General features: G+C 36.7%; 1 protein-coding gene across 1 annotated transcript; it reads left to right on the top strand.

Moving 5' to 3' along the window:
• Positions 1–196: 196 nt before the first annotated feature.
• Positions 197–27742, top strand: nr3c1 (nuclear receptor subfamily 3, group C, member 1 (glucocorticoid receptor)). Its single transcript, XM_058797481.1, has 9 exons — positions 197–553; positions 2193–3301; positions 18311–18459; positions 20789–20905; positions 21052–21336; positions 22222–22366; positions 23132–23262; positions 23400–23557; positions 25842–27742. The coding sequence occupies exons 2-9, from the start codon at positions 2202–2204 to the stop codon at positions 25992–25994; spliced, it is 2238 nt and encodes a 745-aa protein (XP_058653464.1). The 5' UTR covers positions 197–553; positions 2193–2201; the 3' UTR covers positions 25995–27742.
• Positions 27743–27910: the final 168 nt, after the last annotated feature.

Here is a 27910-nt window from a genome sequence, read left to right as displayed (position 1 = left end):
TGATCTACTCATAATGTTCATTTCTGCATTATATAGCCTATCGTGCAATAATGTTATGAATGAAATATGAAATGTATAAAGCCTCACCGACATAGGTGTGATTTGTTTTATGGTGATATCACAGAGGTTACTCATAATCACATCACACTCTCACCCAATGAAGTCACTGTGCTAAGAGGCGAGATGTAATAACTCAGTGCAGCCAATAGGTCGCACTGCATGTTGTAAACAGGGTCGCCACGGATCTCTACTGTAATCTCCATTTTGAATGTTTTTATGGTTTAGGGTTTTATGGCACGCCTCTTTTCTCATGACCGAAAACGAGTAAATTGCCTGGATTACCCAGATGGTGTTATGAATTCGGACTAAAACGCTGGATGATATGTGAGCTGCGATCTTCTCGCGCAGCTTGCGATTTGTCTTGCTCTTCTGAAACGACCTCAGACTGCGGTTAAGGCTTCGGTGTTGTTGCTAATCGCTAACAGCAGAAACCTCTAAACATAACAATGTCAAATGATGCAACAAATCAAAACAGGAACGTAAATATCACAAGGTACGTACGTTATTTCGACCTTCAAACCGACTTTTCGTGTTAACCGTGCACCTGAATACAAATATCGACACTGATAGCGTCAAAGTATAGCAACTAGTTTCAGATTAGTAAATCGTTTCTGCACTCACTGATTGAACTCGCGAGTTGTTTTTCACGGTTTGAATCGTTTTTTTTGCTGCGCTGTTAGGCCGATTTACGCGCTTTGGCTGTTGCGTAGGTTTTCCGCGTTATTTAAGGGTTTATTCTCTAAATGTGAAGTGATTGACTCGTCTGTCTGCTGCGGATTAACAGGAGGAGTAACGTTAGAAACTAGGCCTCAGTGCGTGTCACCGATACGCGCTCGCGCTGCTTCTGCTACGAGCGCGCGAGACTTCCACTTTTGGGATTTTCATCCGTTTATTTTAATATTAGTCGAGGGACGTAAGAGTCAGTAAATCCACATGGATTTAGCTGGAGCTTTTTGGACAAAATAGTCTTTACGACGTTAGAGATTATGTCATTTTTATGAGGCAGTTATTTAAACATCAACTTCAGTCAAGGGTGCGCATGCTAATAAGTGAGTGACATATGTTTAGCTAACGGTCTTTTGTTATTTTAACACATTTAAATACAGATAACACATCTAAAGTTATAAGATAAACTTAAAAAGCATACTTGTATACAATATAATGTGATGTGTATGCAAAACATTTCACCTTCTCTGCATTTTTATGTCATTAAGCCTTGTAAAAATAATTTTAACTGGATTATTTTTGTTAGTTCGTTTACATTTTTTAATGACTGTGGCGGCTAATATTTATTTACCAGATTTGTTTGTTTGCTTTTTACAAATAGAAACTATGCTATTTTAGAATCGAAATCAGATTTATTTTAGATTTATTTTAGGATCAGAATTATAACCGAGTATGATTGTGCACACAAGGAAGTTGTCTTGCTAAAACTTCCAGTGCACTGAAAAAAAAAGAAATACAATTAAATAATTGTTCACACACTTTTATTGTGGTTATTTTTGCTTGTGTGTGTGTGTGTGTGTGTGTACTTATGCAATATATTATGTGAATCTGAAAGCTGAATAAATAATCTTTCCATTGATGTATGGTTTGTTATGATAGGACAATATTTTGGCTGAGATACAACTATTTGAAAATCTGGAATCTGAGGGTGCAAAAAAATCGAAATATTGAGAAAATCGCCTTTAAAGTTGTCCAAATGAAGTTCTTAGCAATGCATATTACTAATAAAAAATTAGGGTTTGATATATTTACAGTATGAAATTTACTAAATATCTTAATGGAACATGATCTTTACTTAATATCCTAATGATTTCTGGCATAAAAGAAAAATCTATTATTTTGACCCATACAATGTATTGTTGGCTATTGCTACAAATAAACCCCAGCGACTTAAAACTGGTTTAATGGTTTGTATTAAACTTTACTGGTTTGTATAAAAGTGTTTTTTTTGTTTTGTTTTATTTTTTTAAGTAAAAAATGCTCATATCATACAATTTGTCTGTACTCTTAATGCACTTAATAATGTTTTGTTTTCTTTTCATGATACTTACAGTAAACTGTGTTTTCCTGGGATGTTATTTATGGCGTTTCAGAAACTATAATTGTTTTGTTCTGTTTTACCACAGTAATGCAAGATGGATCAAGGAGGACTGAAGAACGGCGCCAAGAGAGATGATCATTTGAATACGCTGGATTACAGCAACAGCCCGGTCGAGGGAATTTTACGAAGCGGAATACAAAGCGCCATGTCTGTCGCCCCCACCTCGCTGGTTCCTCAGCCCAATCCGCTGATGCAGCCGGTGTCCGGGGACCTTCCCAACGGCCTGAGCAACTCGCCCACTCTGGAGGAGCACACCACCTCCGTGTCCTCCACCCTTGGCATGTTTGGGGAAGATTCAGAGCTCAAAATGGTTGGGAAGGAACAGAGGGCTCAGCAACACCAGACCCTAGGAGCTTTCACTTTGGGAGACAGCTTCTCAGGTCTGGAGGCCAGCATCGCTGACCTCAACAGCACCTCCCCTTCAGTGGACTCCCTGATTGGTGGAGTCGACCCCAATCTCTTTCATTTAAAAACAGAGGACTTTTCCCCCATGTATAAAGGCGATATGGATCTTGACCAAGATTCCTTTGGACCCATTGGGAAAGATGTTGATGTTGGCAATCATAAGCTCTTTAGTGACAACACTCTGGACCTCCTGCAGGACTTCGAGTTGGACGGATCGCCTTCCGATTTCTATGTAGCGGATGACGCGTTCCTCTCCACCATAGGTGAAGATGCTCTGCTCGGAGACTTGCCGACAAATACGGAGAGGGACTCAAAGGTTGCGGTCAATGGTGCGACCACTACTTCTAGCCCCTCCAGCATTAACATGGTCACCACCAGCTTGACCACCGTGAAGGTGGAGAAGGACTCTATAATCCAGCTGTGCACTCCTGGGGTCATCAAACAAGAGAACAATGGTGGGACAAGCTACTGTCAGGCGAGTCTGCACAGCACACCCATTAACATTTGTGGTGTCACCACTTCAAGTGGACAGAGCTTCCTATTTGGGACCGGCCCATCCACAGCTGCTGTCAGTCAGCAGAAAGATCAGAAGCCCGTCTTTAACCTGTACACCCCTGTGACCTCTTCAGAAGATGGCTGGGGCAGGGGCCTGGGCTTTGGGAATGCAAGTGAAATGCAACAGAGGGCCAGCGAATGCTTTTCCAAAAACTACACAAGCCCCTATGCCAGGTAAGCCACGAAAAGCCAACATGATGGTCTGTGCTTGTGGATAAAAATGTTTAATGAAAGTTTCCTACAGTCATGGAACAAATTAGAATTAAATTAAATTAAATGTTCAAATTAGGTCTGGAAAAGTCACGGAAATTACTTAAGACCTTAAGAGTTTTATGGGAAAACCATAGAAATGTTTGTACTGATTAGAAATCTGTCTTGTGCTGAGATCTAAAACACCTTTTAATGGCATTTCAAGTATTTTTTTCAGTTTCATTTTTATAATTCCTGTAAAATTCCAGTTATCACTATCAAAATCACTAAGCGAATTGCGTAGTTTTTCAGTGAACTACGGCTCTGTGTATTAAATGCCGCTCCATTTGAAAACAGGTGATGGCGATTTAGCGTTAATCACGGAACCGGCTTTACTGACGAGATGCGCATGACTATCGCATGCAAAATATCGTGCAGTCCTACCTGAAATCCGATCGCTACGCTGAATATGAGAGGAACGCGGCACAGAAATGGAAAACGCCTCCGAGCACGCCCACTCCGTCTGTGGCGGACGTTTTTGAAAAGGCAAGGAAGTTTCCCAGTGATGGTGTCAAGGCAAAGGGCATAAACATACACAAAAGTTAACATATGGGCTATGGCAGTCTTTGTTTTGATACACTATTATGTTGAAGGCCTACAGAGAAAATATTACTGTATCTTTAAGCAGTTGCACTTGTTCTGAATGCACTTTCTTGTAGTATTCCTACAGAGAAAAATTTTAAATGCACTTGACCTAAATGCACTTTGTTTTTATGAGAGAACATTTAATTTTACAACCTTTCAGCAGGCCAGTAGGCCTGTACATTATTATTTAATGTACACATGAGTGGGGTCAAGTTAAACATTTTAGTTTGAATTTTATTTTATACTGTGCATTGTTGCAATGTGCTAAATAAATATTTGCATAATTTGTAATTGATTTATTCTTTGAAACTTTAATATTAATTTATGCAATTGCAATGCCTTGATTTTAGTAAAGTTAGTACACCGTCATGGCCATAAATGCAACGGTACTAATAATTGGCATAATTTCTTTCGGTGTTTCGGGTTTTCGGCCTTGGTTTCCTCTTTTTCGGTTTCGGCCAAGAATTTTCATTTCGGTGCATCCATAGTCAAAAGCCTGGCAGTGTTATTTTGGTATTATTTAAATAATTTGTTTCATATTTTAGAATAGATTTTTAGAAATTTTCCAGTTTTGTTATAATTTGTTTCATCTTGCTCTGCGCTTTCGTCATTTTTATTAGTTTTTGTTTCTTTTAAAGGCTGGGTAGGTGATTTGGTTTGAAAACATTTTTATTATGCTGGTTGAAAGTCTCTTCACATGCTGATAGCAATCATTAATGCCGAATTCACACTGCACGATTTTCAAAGTCATCGGATCACCGTTGTTTTCACACTGCACGATTATCTGGGGTAGCATTCAGTCGCTGCTGTGTTCACATTGCACAATTGATCGGCGACAGGAGGTTACACACTGCATGACTTTACCATAGGAAGAATCGCCGACAGCTCTGTCTGGTCCGCAAACTACAGCCAAACACACACAAGAAGTGATAAGGTAATAACGCAAGATCACGCTGATGTTATGGTCTATAAGTCCTCCCCGAACACACAATAATTAACAAAGATGACTTGTTAACAAACATACTTCTGCTGGGAAATTGTTATATACACAAATCTTAAGTAGCCTAATTGAAAGTGAAACCAAAGTGTTGTGCATTTTTATAATGAGTTTATTTCTTATAGCCTATAAAAGCCTTCAAAGTGATGAAAAAGAATGCAATTACAATAAATCTCTTGTCCTTTATAGAAGAATATTATTTACAGGAAAAACCCTAGCCCCTTCTTCATCTTCATGTAGCCTACCTGTTGTATGTTCTAATGCAAAAATGTAGGCATTTTGTTTGTAAATGGCTGGCTTTGTTAAAAAAAAAGAAATAAAAGTCCTTCCCGCTGCCCTGTATCTTGCTCTCTCATTGGCTGCAGGTCATTGCCAATGTATTTTTCAGTCAGAACTCATTCACACAGCAGGATTGTGAATCGCCGACAGCTCCAGATATTTAGCATGCCAAATATTTCACGGGCGTTGGCGACGCATCGGCGATTCCCTCAGATCGCGTCTTTGATAATTCACACTGCGCAATTGTCACTCTCGTGAACGAGCACCGATTTGCCTCCGATCTCGGGCATTTGTCGGCGAGTGAAAAATCGGGCTGAAATCGTGCAGTGTGAACTTGGCATAAGTAAAGTAATCTAAATGTATTTATATCGTCTGTGGAAGGTGTAGGACCATAAAATGTTCGTCCAATCATATCTCGGCCCGAGGGCTCTGATAGGCCGTCATACCTGTCTGTCAACTTATGTATTTGCATACCTCTTTGCACCCTGTTTGCGCAGACATGATACATCATCGGCGCGTTTCATTTCGCTATTGCAGACCGAGCGAGAATGGATGGCGCTATTATTGTAATATTATGCATTTTGTACTGTTATGTTTTCTCACTGGTGAATGAGACATGAAGTAATATGACAGCATTGCCTTTAACCCTCCACCAATGTCTCTTATCGTGTTGCTGGTTAGCCTCTGCTTTGCCTGTGCACGCGGTCATGTGTTTCGGAGGAGGCGTGGCTTTGGAGAGTGTTTTGCAGGGAGGGTGAGATCTTATGCTTTCAAAGCTAGCTTGCTCTTCAAAGTTGCCTACCCTACCTTTAAATATTACTTTTAGGTTTCTTTTTTTTTGTTTGTTTTTAGCTTTTATGTTTTCAGTTTTTTTTTTTTTTTAGTGCTTCAGCTAACTTAACTTGTTTCAGTTTCATTTCAGTAAATAAAAAAGTTTCTAATAGATTTAGCTGTAGTTATTAATAAAACCCTAAAGTGTGGGGACCGCTTTAGCACAGTTAGCTCAGAAATAAATCAGATTTTAGCAGATGTGGCACAAAAAACAAGTTAAAATTGCAAGCATGTCTTTTCTGGGAACAATCATGCCATGCATTTCCTCCAGTAAGGAACAAGCAGGAAATGGAGGTCAGACCAGACAAAATGAGTTTTAAAGACAGCACTGCACCCTAAATTAGCCTAAAAATGACTGTGCTGCACCATTATGGATTTGTTACAGCATTAAATTAGTTAAAGATGCTCTAAACTCAGTGCAAGAATACAATATCTGAACATTCAGACAGTACTGCATCATTTTCCTCTTCAAATTCATGTTCCATCATGTCTCTCCTCACCTATTTGCAAACCCTGACTTGTGTGAGCAGAAATCGTAATCGTATGAAATGTGCTCAGGGGGCTTGACAGTAAGGCAGAATTTCTGTGGAAGTAATTTGTTAATGTGCTTCTTTTGTTACTGTACAAATGGTCTCGTGTTTACCGTAAGACAAGGAAGTCTGTACTCATGAAGGAGTTATGTAAGTGACACGCATATCTGACGATCTCCACAGAGCAGGTCTCTACAGCTCGACCTGAAACCTGCTCATCCAAAACTGCAGCGGTTTGATGGATTGTTAATGACGTGTCAGGCATACAGGCTTTGAGGAAGCGTCTGCATATTTGTCATGTGAACGGGCCATTGGCGACACGCCCACCTAGTTCAGTTTTTGCTAGATGCTTAAAATAAACACGAGATTGTTTTTCTAATGTCGGAGTCGTCAAGTTCAGATCAAATGCCAGTGTCCTCACTTTTTGTTTCAGTAATCAGAGCACTGATAACATTATGCAATCTTACTTGGTCAACAAGAAATTGGAATCAACCCTTACTTTCTTTCTTTACTTGATTATTACATGTACCTGGACTTATTATGATCAATTCATTAGTTCATATCGTTTTCAAAGAAACTTGAAGTTCAAAGGAAATCAATCTCTTTGTAGTTTTTCATCATAATGCAGGGCTTGACATTAAGCATTCTCCTTCGGACAAGTAAATTTGTCATTTACTTGTCCGAGTATAAAAGTTACTTAAAAAATAAATTTTAAATTGAGTTATAAATATAATTATTTATTGTAGTTATACAAAACACATTTAGTTTTAGTTAGATTTTTCTTTTTAAATAAAATAATGAACAAACTAATAAAGTGTGAGAATACTATTATATTTTAAAATAAAAAGGGAGTATTAAATACAAAATAAAATAATTTTATATTAAACTTAAAAATAAAGTGCTAATATTTATTTTTTTATATATGTATTTTAATCATTTTCAAACTTAAATTTTACTTTTTTTTTTTAATTGGAGTTCAATTTAATCAGTCAATTAGTATAAGAAGACATTTGTGACCCTGGACCACAAAACCAGTCATAAGGGAAATTGAGATTTATATATCATCTGAAAGCTGAATAAATAAGCTTTCCATTGATGTTTGGTTTGTTATGATAGGACAATATTTGGTCGAGATACAACTATTTGAAAATCTGGAATCTGAGGGTGCAAAAAAATCTAAATATTGAGAAAATCCCCTTTAAAGTTGTCCAAAAGATGTTCTTAGCAATGCATATTACTAATCAAAAACATGATCTTTACTTGGTGTCCTAATGATTTTTGGCATAAAAGAAAAATCAATCATTTTGACCCATACAGTGTATTTTTGGCTATTGCTACAAATATACCCCTGCGACTTATGACTGGTTTTGTGGTAAAGGGTAGAGATCGACCGATATATCGATTTACCGATATTTAAGCATTTTACCATAATCAGATATCGGTTTTGTAATATCGGATTCACCGATAAACGCCGACATCTTGTGGGTGTTTTGAGAATTGCGTGAGACAACAACAACGGTGTGCACAGGTAGCCTACTTGATTTGCTGTAGTTGGTAAACTTTATTTAACATAACAGCCATCAAATTAGATGCATTACATAAATGCCTTTAAACGGTTGATTCCTTCAGGAATGAAACGCTGTCATGTTGCTCAGAAACGCAAAACAGTGCTGTGGCTGTGTTTGGAATTATTTCTGTTGGTGAAATAGAGCAAAAACAGGCAATATGGTGTGTAAAACGTAAGTCTTTGGCGGAATTAGTGTAACTAAAAAATTTGTTTAAAAAAAAAAAAAATTGCTATATACATTAGTAATATCACAATATTATCATATCTTGAGATTTTGATATTGTTACATTCTTAAGATTTAGGCATTGTTTTTAGACTATTATTTTATGTAAAGAAGCCATTCCAAATTCTTGGCAATAGTTTACACTATTTAGTATTTTATTGGCAGATAACATTAATGCGTGGTTACAGAAGTGTCCAATCCAGTGTTGTTATTAGGGATGCATTGATCCGATACTCAGAATCGGTATCGGCTCCGATACTGACACTTTATGCCGGATCGGGTATCGGTCAGACGAGACTGATCCAAATCCGATGTTGCTGCCTTCATTACTGTGCTATACATTTAAAAGAAATGCCCCCCCCCCCACAATGTTGCCCATGTGCGCTAGTATCGGCAGGTTCTGAAAAAATGGTATCGTTGCATCCCTAGTTGTTATTGTTAGATGAAACTAAAACTTCTAAAAATCATTTTCATTAATTGAAATAAAGCTGAAATTAAATCTACATTTAAACTTAAAAAAAAAAAAGAACATGCACTTAAACCCCCAAACTTAAAAAAAATGAACATGCACTTAACCCCCCCCCCCCCCCAAAAAAAACAGCAGCCTTGATAATAACTGAAATAAAATAAGTTTAAGTACTAAAATTACTAAAACTAAAGCTGAAATAAAAATAAAATAAAATTTATAGAAATAAAATAAAATTACTTAAACTAAAGCTGAGATAAAAATAAAGCTAAATAGAAATAAAATAAAATTAATAGGAAAAACTACTGAAGCTGAAATAAATTAAAGCTAAATAAATAAAATTACCTAAACTAAAACTGAAATGAAAATAAATAGCTAAATAGAAATATACACACTAATAACAAAACACTAATATAAATGACAAAAGCACATAACAAAATTACTAAAACTTAAACTAATCTTAAAATGAAAACTGAATATAAAAAAATGTAAGCATATGATAAATATTACGAAATTCTGTAATAGTATATAAATCACACTAAAATGACACTGGCTCAAGCTTTGTCCAAATACCCACGCTTGCAGTCTTTGTGCTTGACTACTTCAATGACGTATTTCCTGTGTTTGGCTGAAGTCTTCAAGTGGGTGTGGAGACCACAAGTGTGTGTCGAACTTTTCATTATCTGTTGGGATACACATTTGTAAAAAATGCAAGTGTTTACACAGTTTTATTTTAATATTAATTTGAAATGCTTTGCATTTTAAAATCAACTTCTAAATGTCTGTTCAGTAGTCCCAATAACATGACAAAATTTAAATTTGTGGTGCTTCTAATTAAATGATAAAAAGCAGTTGCAAATGTTTTACAAAATAAATACCACCACTACTCATCGTTGCACCAATAAAATGTAAAAACACTGTTTTTCTACCAAATTATTTTTAATATCTAATTATTATATTAATATTTAACTTACATTGGAAAGGTTTCCGTGACTTCTTGTGAGATCTCGGCAAAAAGTCTCACGATTTATTTCCAGAACATGATGCATGATGGGATACACTTCGCCTCGAATAGCACTCTGGAGCGGTATTTGGGATTTAGTATCCATTAAGGGCACTGCACTTTGGCATTTTGAAGACATGGGACAGACTTGCACACTTACTTCCTATCGCGTGCATGCTCTCTCAAGTGGCCAAGACCACAAGTGTAGGTATTTGGACACAGCCTCAGTCCTGCTCCACTTTCACAACTGGAGGGCCAGCTTAGCTCCAACACACCTGCTTGTTTCTAGTGATCCTGAAGACCATGATTAGCTGGTTCTGGTGCTTAATTAGGATTGGAGCTAACTCCTGGAGCAAGATTGGACATCAAAAATAGCAAATAACTGTAGCTTTGTAAATTAACCAGTAAGAGACATTGAGATGCTCTCAGAGGTGATCTTGACCTTCAGCCTCCACGTTCTGCATCTGGCTCCATTTGTGGTAACACTCACTTTTTCACAATCCAATCAATTCCCGATAGATAAAACCTTTTTTTTTTTTCTCATTCTACATCCTGTTTGACTCAAACATTTGTCACATGGAATTTAAATAGATAGTTTCATCATATGTTTATCTACCAGATACATCACAGGGTTTCGGCTGAAAATCTGGTCCACTATGTAGTCACAGTCAGATGAAAAATGTAGCAATAGCTTGAAAGTGCACCGTAAAATCATCTAAATAGCTAGTGGTTCTGGATAGAAAACAGTCAGTTCGTGGTTCAGTCACGGAGAGCAGGAACAGATGGTGAAACACAAGAGAGGTTTCATCTTTAATTTACATGTGGGCTCAATTATCAGGCCTTTGTGGTCTGCAGGTTTTGAGTGGGAGTCTGGGGTGTTTGCGACTGCGTCCCAACCTGCGTGACATTTAGTGTCTTGCAGCCAGCTTAGACAGGAGCTGTATCTCTCTCTCTCTCTCGCTCTCTTTGTTTGCCTGTCTCTCTCTCTCTGTCGTGTGCACGCTATGCAGCAAACATGGTTGGTATCAGGTCAGTGGCGCCACTTTTCTCACGCAAGCATAAATCGGTTCACACCCCTTTTGTTTCGTGGCGTGTTTTTTTTTTTTTTTTTTTTTTTTTATATCTCTTCTCACATGTGACTCTCTCTATCATGAATGAGAATCTAATTGAGCCAAACCCTTTTGATATGTAGTGACTCAGAAATTCTTCCTGAAAGCTTTGCTCAGTTCTTGGCTTTATATGAGTCAACATGGACAGCTCTTAGGCAGCTGTGAATAAGTAGCTTGTTTTCTCTTTCTCCTCCTAGTCTCTCTCTCCTCTCCTCCCTCCAGCGCACACCCACCGAATATTTTTAACTCTGCTTAACCAGTTCCACAATGAGGACCTTTGGATGAGTGAAAATATAGGTTCTGAAAAAAGAAAAAAAGCCCAGAGGCTGATCTTTGAAATGTATGGAGACTGTCACGCTCTTCTGCAAACACTGTAAATACGGTTTATACAAAAACAAACAGCATTCATTTAAAGTTGAAAAGCAGTTCTATATTACTACAATGCAAACACACAGTTGCTTTTACTTCTTTTTGCCAAATGCAGTTTGCTTGGATGACACTTGTAGCTGAACATAGAGACTCCAGTCCAGATGCCATTAAAAAATAAGACTCACTGCATTTTCCTTTTTTTTTTTTTTTTTTTTTTTACCCACAGCATTGATTTTGTTTCAGTTGAGTGATTGTAATAAATCCCTTTTTAATAATATGACTGATTATGTTAAATTACACTATCATTCAAAAGTTTGAGGTCCGTAAGATTAAAGTGATAAAAGTGATTAAAAATATATATATTTATGTATATATAAGGTATTAGGTTTGTGTTCATGAAAGGAAAAAAAAAAACATAAAAAAAGTTGGTTGCCATAAAAAATATTAAGCAGTACAACTGTTGATATTAATCAGAAATGTTTCTTGAGCAGCAAATCAGCATCTTAGAATGATTTCTGAAGGATCATGTGACACTGAAGACTGGAGTAATGATGCTGAAAATTAAGCTTTGATCACAGAAATAAATTACATCTTAATATATATTCAGACAGAAAGCAGGTATTTTAAATAGAATAATGTTTTTGATGAAATGGGTTATGGTTTTATTCTCCATATGGACACGGCCAAGAAAGGATATAATCAAACATTTAATCCAAATTCTAATTTCTAAATAATACAGCTTTCTAATTTGTGCTGAAATAAATGGTGGTTGAATGTCTTTTTTGTTTTTTAGTTTAGCTATATTGCTTTAATTGGGTCTCTTAAACCTTTAATAAGATGTACAGTATACTGGTCAATGGTTTCTCCTTTTACATTAAAAAAACATAATGCATAAATAAATGCCATTATGTTCCTTTCTTATGAGGTATATAACTGTATTAGTAATTTAAAAAGTATAAAAATGAATAGTTCCAGTCCTGAATGCTGGTTAGTCAACACAACTTTCCAACTGTGCTAAAAATACAGCATAGTAACAGCTTTGACTGGTTTCTGTTACCAAAAACCAACTTCCCAGACCTCTACACTGGAAGCTTTTTTTGAGCTACTGGGAAGCTATTTCGCAGCATCTCTGCGTTAGGAATATCAGACCGGTTAGTCATCGCGTATATTTGACACAGCGGCCAACCTAGGTTTAACTACAGCCATTAAAGAGGGCAGTCTCTCTCTGTCTTGTGCTCTCTCTCTCTCTGTTATTTCCTTCTCTCTCACTTACTCACTCTTTCACCGTCTCGGTTCGGTTCCTGTAGAGCAGAAATCTTGCCAGTCAGCAGAAGTGGATAATGGATGTAAATCACCTCTGTGTTATAAGTACTTTAGCACACAGAGATCAATCCAACTGAAACGCTCTTGAGTGCCATTGGTTTGACCTACTTTCTCTTCTGCATCTGCAGCTGAACCGAGCGGAGATTACCCCGCGTCTATACGCTGCAGGCCGGCGACGGCGCGACAAAACTAAACACCTCCGTCGTAGTTAATGAAGCAGTCTATACCGCATGCTTGCAGACTCCTGGAGGACAAACCAAAGTATAATGAACAAATAAAGCACGTTAGAGATGGCCAAAAAATGATCACAATAAAATTTTTCATATCAGTCAATATCGACTATTATCACGATGAATTTCAAATCTGTATTTACTTCAAGTTTAAAGTCAGATTTTTGCTCCTAAGTGAAAGTTGTAGAAACCATACTGTAACCATAAGCTAGTCTTTATGGTAAAACCATGACAAGCACCAGTCATTTTTCCTTAAAATCTCTTAATAAAAGAATGAATGATTGTATTTTTATTCACCAACGTTAACAAAGATGAATAAAAACTGTAATAAAAGTATTGTTCATTGTTTGTTCATGGCTGTTGGAGTTTTATTAAAACTCAACATTGGTATTCCATAGTAGCACACATTTAACCACAGTTAAAACCACACTTATAGCACCTCGATACCATGGTAAAAATGTAACTATATGGTATGGTAGGTAATTTTATGAAAAACAGTAGTCTAAATCAATTTCAATGCACATACAATGCTATAGCTTAATCACAAATAAACTGATTATATTCCATTACTTCTTCAATACATTTAATACATGTCTAAATTAATCATATAATAAAGTTTGATTTAAATATCCCACATTTCTGACACAATACCATACTGCAGTTAGTGTTACTACAGTAAGTCCATGGTAAATGATGGCGATTTGTGGATTGAAAAGGCTTCTGACTGTATCATTGCGCACAGTGTTTCTCCTGTTTTTCAGCGCTGTTTCATGTGGTTTTAAACTAGTATAAATCACTGAGTCATTTGTGTTCTTCGCTGAATTCAGGCACTTCACACTGGATCTCACAGCGCTGTTTAGTGCTCGCGTGACTGAGATTTATCAGTGCGTAAACGCATCTGCTCTCGTTAGCTTGCGCTGCTTTGCCATTTGAACAGATAGATAGTCTGTGTGGTGCAGTTCATTCTGCCTTTAGCGTGTAAACATTATATTGAACACTTGAAGAGTTCAGATGCAAAAGCCTCTTAAGTGCCGTCTGAAATTTTCTTCTAAAATGAGCATTTTTATCAGGCTCCTATATTTATGTTTAGTTATTTCACTTTAATTGCATAGAAAAGGACCTATACATTTCCATTACCATAAAATTACTGAACCTAAACATAGGAGCCTGATAAAAATGCTAATTTTAGAAGAAAATTTCAGACGGTACTTAGACGTAGTGCTGGGCGGTATGACCAAAAATTTATATCACGGTATTTTTCAAAATTATACCGTTTCACGGTATATGACGATATTTTTCTTTTTTCATGCATGACCGGGTGATGACCATATTTTCTACTGATTGAGAGAGAAAAAAACTGCAGTATGCATGATGAGCGAATATTGTAGAACAATTCCACACTAAATAGTGACTAAATACGACTCATTTATAATCGTGACATCGTCTGATAAAATCAACATGCATCTAACGTTACACTATGCAGTGGTTGTGGCACTTTTTTTGTCTCATGCAGTGCACTGCCTGCGTCTAAGTAACAAACTAAAAAATAAACAAAAAAAAAGTGCATAATATTAACAGACGAACTATGCTCATATTTATAATCCCAAACAGTCAGTTAGCGGCAGGTGCTTGGAAACGCTGTTTTGTATTCATTTATTGACGAATCTGCTGCGGTATGGCCAGCTAAATGCGGTGCTTCTCAGCCGCTCGCTGCACAGAACAGACGCCGAGAGAGGTGACACTGCGCCGGGAGTCAGATCTCGCGCTCGCGGGGCAGCACTGGCGACATCTTCCAACTGAACCATAGCTAAGGTTTATCCAAAAATGTCGCTAGGTTTGTCAGTTTGTATATTCTACGGAAAAAAGCCGCTAAAAGGGTCTGAAAGTTGCTAAATATAGTGCGAAAGTACTAGTTCTACAGCTTCAGAACTCTCACGCTTAGTAACACACACAGCTGTGTCCTCGCCACAATGCAACAGTGAAAAGAGACCCCTCTCAAACAGTGTCGTGTTCCGAACGTTATTTAAATAACACCGGTATTGCGGTATTTTAAAAATTCATATCATAAGAAAAATAAACACCGGTATTCGGTATGAACCGGTATACCGCCCAGCACTACTTAATTTTTGAAGAGTTCAGATGCAAAAGCGTTTATGGATTTGAAAAATGCCTTTGAATAATTTCCTCGTGGTGCACTTGATTACTGTTTGAACCCAGTGACATTTCCATTGAGAAGAATGCAGATAATGTAACTGTATTTCGGGTTGAGCAAACCAGTGTGGTTAGACTGGTTGCAAAGTAAATGTGACCCATATTGTCATTTTCTTACGAACATGATTCATCTGTGCAAAATAGAAAGAAAGTGCTTCTCGTATTGTGACTTATATATTCATGGGACAATTACTAGTTTTATTTTAAGAATTGTTGTTTAAAATGCAGTGTGTTTGTACTTGCGGCCTGATTCATGAAGCTGTGTATTATGGCAAGGCTTTGAAAAAACTATCAGACGCGGCGATGGCATGCTCCACTTCCTCTTTCTGTTTTCATGCGTTTCTCCTCGGGGTAGGCACTATTTCCTTTTTTTATTGCTGCTTTTTGCTTTCCGATCCTGGGAGACTGATGACTTCAGCCACAAATTAGGCATTTCTGTCGAATAGACGACGATTAAAACCCACAACCTTCTGCAAAATGTCATTATGTGTTATTAAAGGTATAATGAAGCTATTACAACAAATAGACTAATCTAGAATCTGACAACTAAAATGCTACCCTGTAACCAAACCGAATGTGAGATTTTCAGCCCACTGTGATCAATAGATACAAGGGACTGTTGGGATCGATATATCACTAGCAGATGGATATGTAATGTGGAGGAAATCGTGTGCTTTTGTGGTCATCAAATGCAGTCTATAAATAAGTAAACAGAAGATGGAGAAAGTCGGATTTTAGCCACAGGTATCTCTTTGTTTTCTAACTCAAAATCCTCTTCGTCATTGCAAGGTTGTGCTGATTTCTATTTAAAGTTGGCATGAAAAGAAAACTCCCCTAATCTGTTTACTAAATGCATTCCAGATCTTATTGTCAACAATTCATCCATGCATGTCTCATTTAAAAAAAATGACTTCTTAAGATTTAATCAAAATGTCATATCTTTTATAAATATTAGTGTTTTTTGTTGTTGTTGTTGTTTTCCTGCAGCAATCTAATGTAGCTTCTAGGACTGAAACGATTTGTTGACATTATCAACTACATCTACATTAAAAATTGTCTATAAATATTGTTTTCTAATAGTCGTTTGATCTCATATGACCTAAAGTAATGGCCTACAGTTGCGCGGTTTGACCAGTGTGGCGCTGTAGAGTAAGAATGCAATTAAGCCCTCCTGGGCTGCAAACCAATAGAAGACAACACGCAAATGGAGACAAACCAGTGTGGGGGAAGTTTTACAAAAAAGTTCCGAACGATGTATTATTCTGACCTTTATGAGCAACAATTACGGCGTAGCTATTTAATTTGTTTCCACTGATGTCCTGAAGCACGCTTCAGCTTCCACTCTCTGCACAAACCATTGGATATGCGCCTAATAGCGCACATTTATCTAGGTTAAATGTTTAAACTAACATTTTGATATGCTTTTAAGTATTTTATATCTTTTAGATTTTATTTTCGGCAAGTCATAATTACAACATTGTATGACATTGTCTCATTTGATGTTTTTGAGGTTGCTACAATTCTTACAGATGTTACTGATTTTGATAATGAACAAAATTTGCATCTGCATCCTAACTCAAGCTACTACTACTATCAAATGTGCATTTTTAAGAGACAAAAAAAGTAATATTATTAATATTATCGGGCAACACAAACCCGTTTCTTGATTTGAAATAATGTCACTCATTAGAACATGCAGAAACTAATAAATAAATTTTTCTATTAAGATATTTATGTTAAGGAAAATTAATGGTCTGGTTTCTATAACTTTCATTTTGGAGCAACCATCTGGCTTTAAACTTGAAAGAAATAAAGATTTGTTATTTATCTTGATAATTATCAATATCGACTGATATGAAAAAAATCGTGTGATCATTTTTTTGGCCATATCACCTAGCCCTAGTTGCAGCTCTATTCCTGCATACTCCCATCATTTGCCAGTCACAGGTGGTGGTGTTTGACACATCTGTTCTGTTTTCTGATGCATATTGTTCACTCACTTGATAGAGCAGGGCTCTTGTAATCTCAGGGCCACATTTGGCCTGCGGGCCAACAGTTGAAAAACCTTGGAACAGACAATTATGACTAAAACTATTATTAAAATGTTTTGTAGGTGGAAGGTATGGCACAATGCTATTAAAACTTCATGCGTGCATGCACAAGTTGCTTCTTTTATAGGTCTTAATAAAAAAAATATATATTTATTTTTGGTTTGTTTTAAAGAGCAATAAAATGCATGCGGTGATGATGAGCAGTAGATGAGTGTGTACTTTTATACATTGCATAACCATGTAGGATGCCTAGTCTTATCAATAAAAAATAACACAAATGACAGGCATCTCATTTAATTATTTATTTGGAACTTGATGGACGCAAACCAAAAGATAAGAGCATTGATAAGAAAGCAATAAATCAGGCATCTGAGCAAAAACAACTTCACATTTCTTAACATGTGAGTCAAAACACTAGATAAAACTAATATTAAACGCAAATCAACTGGATCTTGCAAACTGTGATGTTCATTTTGTGCCTAACTAGACCGGACATGTTTAGACTTGTTTGCAACAGTCTCACTCTGTATTTTCACATCACTCGCATGTGGATACAGTAAAGCAGTCCTGATTGCTGATAGTCATGCAAATGGATTTACTTTTGTACCAATGATACAGAAAAACCTCTACCAGTTGAATCATAGCTGTTTCCATGTATTTATAGCCTGTATGATTTTCTCCACACACTGAATTTAAAATTTAGGCCAGAAAATCATATTGATAGTACAGATGTTTGTTTGGCATTTGTTATCTGTTAATAGAGGGAAACGCATTCATGCAGTCTGAAGAGGATATGCAACGGTCCTCTCCTCCTTTTTGCTCTGCTTCACTTGATGGATTTGCATGCATCTACTACACTGTGAAGCCCTACTCACATTCTCTACTGATAGTTTTTCTCTCACGCTGAATGCATGTGTAGGCGTGTGGCTCAGTGTGGAGGTGGAGCAGTGTTAAACGTTTAAGCTGCGTTCAGCCGTCGCCCCCTGGTGGCCAGTCTCACATCCTCATCCTCATGATGTGTAAACATTGCATTACTTGGTACAATATGTTAATACAAAGATATAATAGAATGTGTGCTGAGGGTTAGTTCTTGCCTTTCCTGCTGAACAATATTAATTCATTATTCCTGTTCATTAATATACATGTCCCTGTGTTTTCAGACCTGAAGACAGCACTGCCACATCCTCAGCTGCAGGGAAGTCCGGCACACACAAGAGCTGTCTTGTGTGCTCCGATGAAGCTTCAGGCTGCCATTATGGAGTCCTCACCTGCGGAAGCTGTAAAGTCTTCTTTAAGAGAGCAGTTGAAGGTGAGGAAATCCTGACACCTGTGTTCTGTTTTATATCTGTGGCCTTTACTCTGTTTTTCTGCGCATTGCCTTTTTTGAAACACTTTAGTGGGTCGTTCCGTATCAACTCAACCAGAGGTCCCCGGTGCAAATTGTTAATTTTAATTTTTTTTTTTTGGGAAAGGAACTCATAAGTATTAAATGTCATGAATGCATATTTACTGAGTAATCTGCTGAATTGTAATATTCAACAGTCTGGACATGCAGCTGTTTTGAGATCCCCATATCTCTGGGAATGAATGATATAAGGCCTTGAAAAAAGCAAAACAAACAAAAAAAACATTTATTAAGAACTAGAATCTAAAATCATATTGAGATATCTTTAATACTTCTTGAGTTACAGGCATGCAAACTTTGGAAAAAGAATATTTACGGCCTGCAGACAGGTTTGTGCTATGCAGTTGTTTTGATTGAGGGAAACGAGACGCATTTCTAGTTTCAATGTTATTTGTTCTTTTATGAATAGTGATCCACATATGTGACCCTGGACCAAAAAATTGAGATTTCTACATCAGCTGAAAGCTGAATAAATAAGCTTTCCATTGATTTATGGGGTTGTTAGGATCGGACAATATTTGGCTGAGATACAACTATTTGAAAATCTGGAATCTGAGGGTGCAAAAAAATCAAAATACTGAGAAAATCGCCTTTAAAGTTGTCCAAATCAAGTTCTTAGCAATGCATATTACTGGTCAAAAAATGCTTTTAGATACATTTACGGTAGGAAATTCACTAAATATCTTCATGGAACATGATCTTTACTTAATATCCTAATGATTTTTAGCATAAAAGAAAAATGGATAATTTTGACCCATACAATGTATTTTTGGCTATTGCTACAAATCTACCCCAGCGACTTATGACTGGTTTTGTGGTCCAGGGTCACATTTGGTTTTTGGCCACTGACAATGTGTACAATTTGACAATTTACTCCTGGAGCCATATTTAGATCCCAGTATCTCTGGAACTGAACCGAACCACACCATACCATGGCCAAGATGCCAAAAGGAAAGTTTGTTAAGACCCAGTATCTAAAAGGCCATTAAGATATCTTTAATACTTTTTGAGTTACACAGACATGCAAACTATGGAGAAAAAACTTGAAAAGTGCTTATTCCCCACTTTTGAATGGTCACCATTGGCATGTAATGCAACAGGGATTGCTTAATAGATTTTACAAACAGACCAACCAATCTCTGTGTAAAAAAACACAGTGATGCTGCCATCTTTCTAAAGGCATTTTGAACACCCTCTACAAAATAGTGGATTACTCAGTGAATATACATCCATGACTTTTAATATTTTGGCTTTCATCACTATACATGTTTATGTTTCCTTAGAAAAATTAATGACAAAATCAAAACTTTGAGCATGTCAATTTGGTTGATTTGACACGGAACGACCATAGTGCATATTTATATGTAATTTTAGAATAGTGTCTTTTGAAATATGGTTAAAATGTACTGCTGAATGTGCTGACGTGTATTTATGGTAAATTAAGATGTATTCTAATGTAATGAAAATATATTACACATTTGTATTAATAAAGTCAGTTTAATACATTTATACTTTATATATATATATATATATATATATATATATATATATATATATATATATATATATATATATATATATAATACATTTATACATCAAATGTAATTGAATAATAATGAACACACTTATTGCATTTAACTTTATTGCAGATTGTACTTAAGTGTGTTAAGAAACATAGCCATGAAACACTCTTTGTACAGTTAAGTGGCCTTTTATTTAATTAATTGATATTATAATATCTACAAATGCGTTTAAAAAATTGCTTTAAGTGCACATTCAATACAATTAAGCAAGCTTCTTTTTCACAAAAAGGCAGGTGATCGAGACAAATTAGTGATGTGATTTTGTGATTATTTACTTCTGTCTTTCTTGACCTGATTACGTAGAGTTAGAGACACGTTCTTCTAGCGTATTTTTACTTTCTCACTGCATGTCTATTTCAGACCACTCGTACTATGAGTCCTTCATCGGTCAAAACGCATCTCTGGCTGACAGAGGAAATGCATTCTGATAATATCACTCTAATGCAGACAGATAACGTGAATTATATTTTACAGCTAATCAGTGTGTATTTTAAGTGCTATATATATATAATATATATATATGAGAACTATGGCTCTGCATTTAAAAAAAAAATAGCAATTAAAAGCAATGCAGTGGGGTTCAGGACGGTGTTTGACAGCATGACTCCTGAGACATCCTGTCTAATCCACACTATTCTTGATTCTCATAGGGCAACACAATTACCTGTGCGCTGGACGGAACGATTGCATCATTGACAAAATCCGCCGGAAGAACTGCCCTGCCTGTCGTTACCGCAAATGCCTCATGGCAGGCATGAACCTAGAGGGTAACACGAAATGTTGCACTTGTTACATAATTACACCAGCGTGTCCCCAAATGTCATTTTAGATGTATAACAACTTAAATTCAATCACAGGAAATGCATAAAGTTTGAAAACTGACTGTCGTAAACTTTCCTCATTCACCGCTCAGCTCGTAAAACCAAGAAGGGCCGTCACACCAGCAAGGTAATCCAGCAGCCGTCGATTCCAGAGCGCAGTCTTCCTCCGCTGCCAGAAATCCAGGCGCTGGTGCATAAACCCATGCCTCAGGTGGTGCCCACCATGCTGTCGCTGCTAAAGGCCATCGAGCCAGACACCATCTACGCCGGATACGACAGCACCATACCTGACACCTCCACCCGCCTCATGACCACTCTGAACAGGCTGGGCGGCCGGCAGGTCATCTCTGCGGTCAAATGGGCCAAAGCTCTGCCAGGTACAACTTGAGAATAGGGATGTAACGATGCACCCCGAGCCGGTAGGGTTGTTGACGATAAATCATGATAAAATTCCCCCACGGTATTACCGTTTTATATTTTAATTATTATAACCGTATTTGATTACCGCGATTTGAACAACTGAGGATAAATAAATACTGTCCAGCATAAAGCACAGTTTTAAGTAACAGTCTTACGTGCACACTGCATGCAAAGTAGTTTTGTTTTGTGTGAAAACATGGTGAAAAGCTGGGAGGTTCTGACTGTCTTCAGAAATGATTTGCTGGCATTTTGTTTTAATCTTCGCTCCATGTAATATCTAAAGTATTGTTCTTAATCACAAAACTGCTTTGTCCACTGAGTTTATGGGAAACAGCTGTAATTCTGCTGTTCCTTAAGCGCCACCTGCTGTCAGAGAGTGAATCTGCATCTCATTCACCCCATCTGCTGTTTCTGTTTCGTGCAGATGTTTTATGTTGTATGGTTTCACAAAGCTAAAGTCAGAACATTGCACAATCTAATTTAAATCAAAATCTGCTCTTTGTTTAGATCATAATAAAAATGCAGTGATTGCCTCTAATTTTAAATGGAAAGAGCACAGGCCAAGTCAAGATTTGTATTATTTATTTATTTATTTGATTTGGTTTAATTTAGTGTTGTTAATTGACATTTAAATTTCACAAAGATATGTGCAGCATTTTGTCTGAGAAATAATAAAAGGACACCTTCCCCTTTATAATTTGTCTTGAATCAAATTATAAATCAAGAAAATCATATCGCATCGTGAGTTGAGTGAATCATTACTATCTCTACTTGAGACGTCTTTAAAAAGCCGTGTGGAAAATCTTCGACCGCAGCACGTACTAAAGTTTTGCACATTTTAGGGTTCAGGAACCTTCACTTGGATGATCAGATGACCCTCCTGCAGTGTTCCTGGCTGTTCCTCATGTCCTTCGGACTAGGTTGGAGGTCATACCAGCAGTGTAATGGAAACATGCTGTGTTTCGCACCAGACCTGGTCATCAATGAGTATGTATCTCATTTAACAGGCCATTTGCTTTAATAATCTCTCTGGCAGTTTAAAGATGTGTTCACACCATGGAAACTATAATAACTATAAAGTGTTGAATAATAGTTCTAATTCTATGAGAATAATCACACCACAACTATCGTTGGAATCACGTTCAGAATTTTTTTTCAATTTGATTCAATTCAGTTAGATTTTTTTTCTAGCCGATGAACAATAAAAACATGGACAGCCAATCAAAATCCAGTGCGCTCATTATAAACAGAATGTTATCATCTGTTGAAAATGTACTCACCCTCAGGCCATCCAAGATGTAGATGAGTTGGTTTCTTCATCAGATTTCATCAGATCACTTGCTCAGCAATGGATCCTCTGCAGTGAATGGGTGCCGTCAGAATGAGAGTCCAAACAGCTGATAAAAACATCACAGTAATCCACACCACGCCAATCCATCAGTTAATGACTTGTGAAGCCAAAAGCTTTGTGTTTGTAAGAAACAAATCCATCATCAAAACGTTGCTTCTGAATAAAGTACCAGTCCATAATAAGACTTCCTATACTTCATTCTGACGGCACCCATTCACTGCAAAGGATCCTTTGGTGAGGAAGTGATGTAATGTGAAATTCCTCCAAATCTCTTCCAATCAACAAACAAACTCATCTCCATCTTGGATGGCCTAAGCGTGAGCAAATTTCATTTTTTGGGAGAACTATTCCCTTAACTGCCAATTAAAGCCTAAATTAGAGTCTTGTGTGTCTGTCTGCAGAGAGAGGATGAGGTTGCCCTACATGACTGATCAGTGTGAACAGATGCTGAAGATCTCCAATGAGTTTGTGAGACTGCAAGTGTCCAACGAGGAGTACCTGTGCATGAAGGTCCTTCTGCTCCTGAGCACAGGTGACCTTCTTTAGAAGCCATTAGTCCTTGATCCAAACGGTTTTGGGTTCCCTGAGAATCCAGATGACATCTTTTATGTCAAATTACTTCATTTTACAGAGGACTGTAACAAAACCTTTGTTTTTGTGCTTTGTCAGTGCCGAAGGATGGTTTGAAGAGCCAGTCAGTGTTTGAGGAGCTACGGATGTCTTACATCAAAGAACTGGGCAAGGCCATTGTGAAGAGAGAGGAGAACTCCAGCAAGAACTGGCAACGATTCTATCAGCTAACTAAGCTACTGGACTCCATGCACGACGTAATGAAGTTTATCCTTAATAATGCTCTTTGAAAACTGTGGCTCTGCTCCAAATCCTAGTGAGCTGCTCCTGCTAAGGCTGCATCCTAAATGAAGTGGACTGATTAGGAACTCTGTGCATAGGAAGCAACTCTGTGCGTCATACTAATGCTTGGGAGACTCAAATCAACAATTGATCCCAGTAGAGTTTTGCATGTCGCTAAGCTAATGATGCAATACTCCAATAAGCAAAAAAAACACATGGCACTAGGGTCACCATATCAGGGGCCAGTCGCTTAAACAGTCAGTATTTAAATTATACAAATCTGTATTTATTTAACTAATTTAAAAGTTATGACTAGAATAGTTTAAAAAAAAAAAAATCGTCTAAGCAGTTTATTTAATCAGCCCCAGATGTTCACTACACGATTACTGTGGCCATAAGAATTACAATACCTTATATATATATATATATATATATATATATATATATATATATATATATATATATATATATATATAAATATAAATATAGAATTATTTTAAATAATGCCATTAGTTAAATGCATCTTTTATGGGGGATAGGGCAGTATATATGCAGGATTAGGAAAGGACTGTGCAGGATTAGCCAGGACTTGAACTCGGATCGCCCAAAGCACAACATATGTCAGCGCCAGCAGTTAAATGCATCTTTAACTCTTTTTGTGTTTTCTCTTTTTTTTTTTTGGCCAATGAACCACACTTAAAATACAAGTGTAGAAAGTAGTTAATAACCATAACTTTACAAACGTGGACAAAAATAGAGCAGAAATCCAAAAAACTCATACACTGGCAAACATTTTTGGGTGTGAGTAGTGTCTTGCTTTTGCCTGTTATCTACTCCAACATGAGTTTGTGTGGCAATAGTAGCTAGCTAGAATTTTTGTCGTCTTTTTCATTAACAGTGTTGGGGAAAGTTACTTTTAAAATACAGTATTGCATTACTCCATAAAAATTGCATTAGTTAGTTTTTATGGAAAGCAATGCATTACATTACATTTTTGTCACCTAAGCTGGGCTTGCTTATAGATGCCAAAATTTATTACAAAACAAATAAGTCCCTTTCACACCAACACCGGAACAGGTGTCAATGAATAAATGTGGTAAAAAAGTAACTTATTACGTGTTCCTTATTTGAAAAAGTAACTTATTTGTTATTTAGTTGTAGATTTAAAAGCAATGCATTATTTTACTAGTATCTGATTACGTAACTCAAATTTCTTGTTACCCCCAGCACTGTTCATTAAATTATAAAAAGTTTTAAATTATTGGGACTCTGTGTTGAATAAAAATCAATACTTCTCTGTTTATTTTGTTTTTTTAACTCCTAATTCCTGCTGGGATTTCTTTCACTGAAAAGCACAGTGAAGCAAACAATGCTGTATCTTATTATAAGCCAGCATATAATGATTGCTTAGCTTTTAAGAACAGCCTTCACCTCAGGAGTGTGCCTGTTAATGATGCTGAGGCAACTCACTAGATTTATGCAAATGTCTATGGTTTGTCTTTTTCTGCATAAATTATTATTGTAGTTTAAAGACATGAGACATGAAATCATAACTGGCACAATTTTTTGTAATGTGCATTTCATCAGTGCATGTTTGAGAAAACACATTTTAAAGGTTTGAGGTCGGTAAGATTTTTTAAATGTTTTTGAAAGAAATCTCTTATGCACAACAAGGCTACATTTATTTGATCAAAGATGAAGAAATATTATTATAATTTGAAATACCAGTTTATTATTGTAAAATATTTTCAAATGTAATTTATTCCTGTGATCAAAGCTGAATTTTCAGCATCATTACTCCAGTCTTCAGTGTCACTTTAACCTTCAGAAATCATTCAAATATGCTGATTTGCTGCTCAAGATTGATTATGATTAATGTTGAAAACATTTGTGCTGCTTTTGTATTTGATGAATGCTGTTTAAAAGAACAGCATTTGTTTGAAACAATAGCTTTTCCTAACAATGCAAAAATCTTAAAAGTTACTTTGAGCAATGCATCTTTGCTGAATCAAATCAGTTTCTTTCAAAAGAAATGTCACTGACCCCAAGCTTTTGAATGGTACTTTATTTTCATAAGTCTCTTTCAAAACAGTTCCTCCACTTTTGATGAAAACAAGGCTATTTTACACACACACACACACACACACACACGCACAATAACAAATAATATCCTAGCCTAACCTACTCTTGGGATTCACTTGAAAGTAAAGTGCATTACAAACGCTCTTTCATGTCTCTAACCCCTCTGTCTCTCTTCAGATGGTGGGTGGACTCCTGAACTTCTGTTTCTACACCTTTGTGAATAAATCCCTCAGCGTGGAGTTTCCCGAAATGCTGGCGGAGATCATCAGCAACCAGTTACCAAAATTCAAAGCTGGGAGTGTCAAACCGCTGCTCTTTCACCAGAAGTGAAGCTCCTCCCAGCAGCAGGACACAATGCCTTAAACGTCCACCCCGTCCCCTCACTCCCACTCCACCGGGACAGCAGAGGGAGGCGGAGGCGTGCGAGCGAGAGGACTGTATGCAACCCAGCACAGAACTTCATGATTGACCACGGAGGAAGAGACGGGTAATTAATTAGAGGTTCTGAAAAGCTAACGAACGGCTGAACTGTTGAAATGACATAACCACGAATCTCATGGATAGATTATCCCATACATGTCGTCTCAGGTGTTTGACTCCCAGCATCAACGATTATTATTAGTAGAATAAAGCTAATTGTCCAAGGTCACTTACTATGTAGAATTGCACACGTCTCTTATTTTCAGAACAGATGCGGCACTTCTTCACAGTCCAGTATACGCAGATTATATAGTCAGAATCAGATTATCCTACTTTTTAACTACAGATGATAACAGTTTGAAATAATCATTTCAATAATATGTACAGAGATAATGGCTTCAGCTTGGTTTGAAATGAAATATGTTTTGTATGACATATCTTCACTGTTTTAAAACAACTCATGTCATTAACAGAGTTACATATATATATATATACAGAAAAAGGGAAAATATGTGCCTTTTTATTTTTAGCTTCTTTCCTTTTTTAGCCGTTTTCTTGACTCGTCCGCACCAGACATCTGGCACTTCTTCATAGTTGATTGTACTTTTATACCCACTTGCACTTGTAATTTTAAAAATGGTTATTTGTTTTTCTTTTCTTTTTTTTGGCAGCTCTGTAATCATTAGTGTGAACTTCAAAAAAAAAAAAAAAGTGATCCTTATCATGGAGTCTGACGATTATTTTTTACGCTGATATCAGTCAAGAAATGCAAATCGAGCACTTTCACTCCTTGTAAATGCTTTAAAAGGGGCTGGTGTAGGTTTGTTCTGCAGCGAAGGTGTATTTGTGTCTAAGAAAGCCATTTATTATTAATTTCACCTGTTCGTTCATATAGGAATTATGCAATGTGAAACATGACTTTGTTTTTATGTGTGTCGTATTTGTTCCTTAGCAATGCCACAGTATACAACCAAAACAATGAATGCAGATTACAGTACCTATACCGTTTATACAGACAGAGAGGATTTGAATTGTCAGATACAGTACAATCACACTTAGCTACACCAAACATCAACTCAGGCCCACTTCATTTATATTTGCAGTACTCTAGACCCTGTATGACACAGTGTACATTTATAATTTTTTTTTTTTTTTTTTTTTATCAGGTCCAGACTAACCCATATTAAACTAACCTTGACCTGTGTGTTGGTTTAATCAGTCAAACTGTGGTGCAGGTGCAGGGTTTTAACTCTCTGGGAATTTCTACTCACCTGTATTGTTGCAATCTGTTATTTCTGTGCCAAACATATATTGCTTTCAATTTGTACAATCTAAAACTGTGCTCGTCTTTAACAGTTGTCAAAGGTATATATATTCAAGAGCGGGGAAAAAGAGAGGATCAGAATATTTTACAGTTCTTCTGTGGAAGCTTAATACATCTTGTTTAATACACAAATAAAAGCTCTCCAGCTTCAGACTGCTTGGCATTGCATTGTGTGGTACAGATTTAGCCATCGACACTTATTTTCAAATTCTAATCGATAACCGAGCAGCACTTTTCACTTTGCTCTTCCGTTCCTACAGATGTATATGATACAAATAAACAGATGTATTTACATGAATTTTTTGCAACATGTCTAATAAAATGTTCTCTTAGACCCTACAGTGTCAGGAGTGGCCTGTCGTGTTATCAGAAGTCGGATGCAATGCTGGGGTGGGCTTTAAATTCACACAGACTGGTTTTTTAATAATGTTTTTTTTTTCTCTTTTCATTATGACATTTAAATCATTTGTTTCATTATCACATAGTTTTATTTTATGGGCCA

This window comes from Onychostoma macrolepis, chromosome 14, assembly GCF_012432095.1.
Source record: "Onychostoma macrolepis isolate SWU-2019 chromosome 14, ASM1243209v1, whole genome shotgun sequence".
NCBI lineage: Eukaryota > Metazoa > Chordata > Actinopteri > Cypriniformes > Cyprinidae > Onychostoma > Onychostoma macrolepis.
This window is presented reverse-complemented; position numbering and strand designations above follow the sequence as displayed.

Bases quoted from the DNA above. Each gene is read 5' to 3' on its own strand.
- nr3c1 (XM_058797481.1), top strand. From the start codon at position 2,202: ATGGATCAAGGAGGACTGAAGAACGGCGCCAAGAGAGATGATCATTTG. The intron at 20,906-21,051 runs GTAACACGAAAT...TTCACCGCTCAG, and splicing joins GGCAGGCATGAACCTAGAGG to CTCGTAAAACCAAGAAGGGC. The intron at 23,263-23,399 runs GTGACCTTCTTT...GTGCTTTGTCAG, and splicing joins CCTTCTGCTCCTGAGCACAG to TGCCGAAGGATGGTTTGAAG.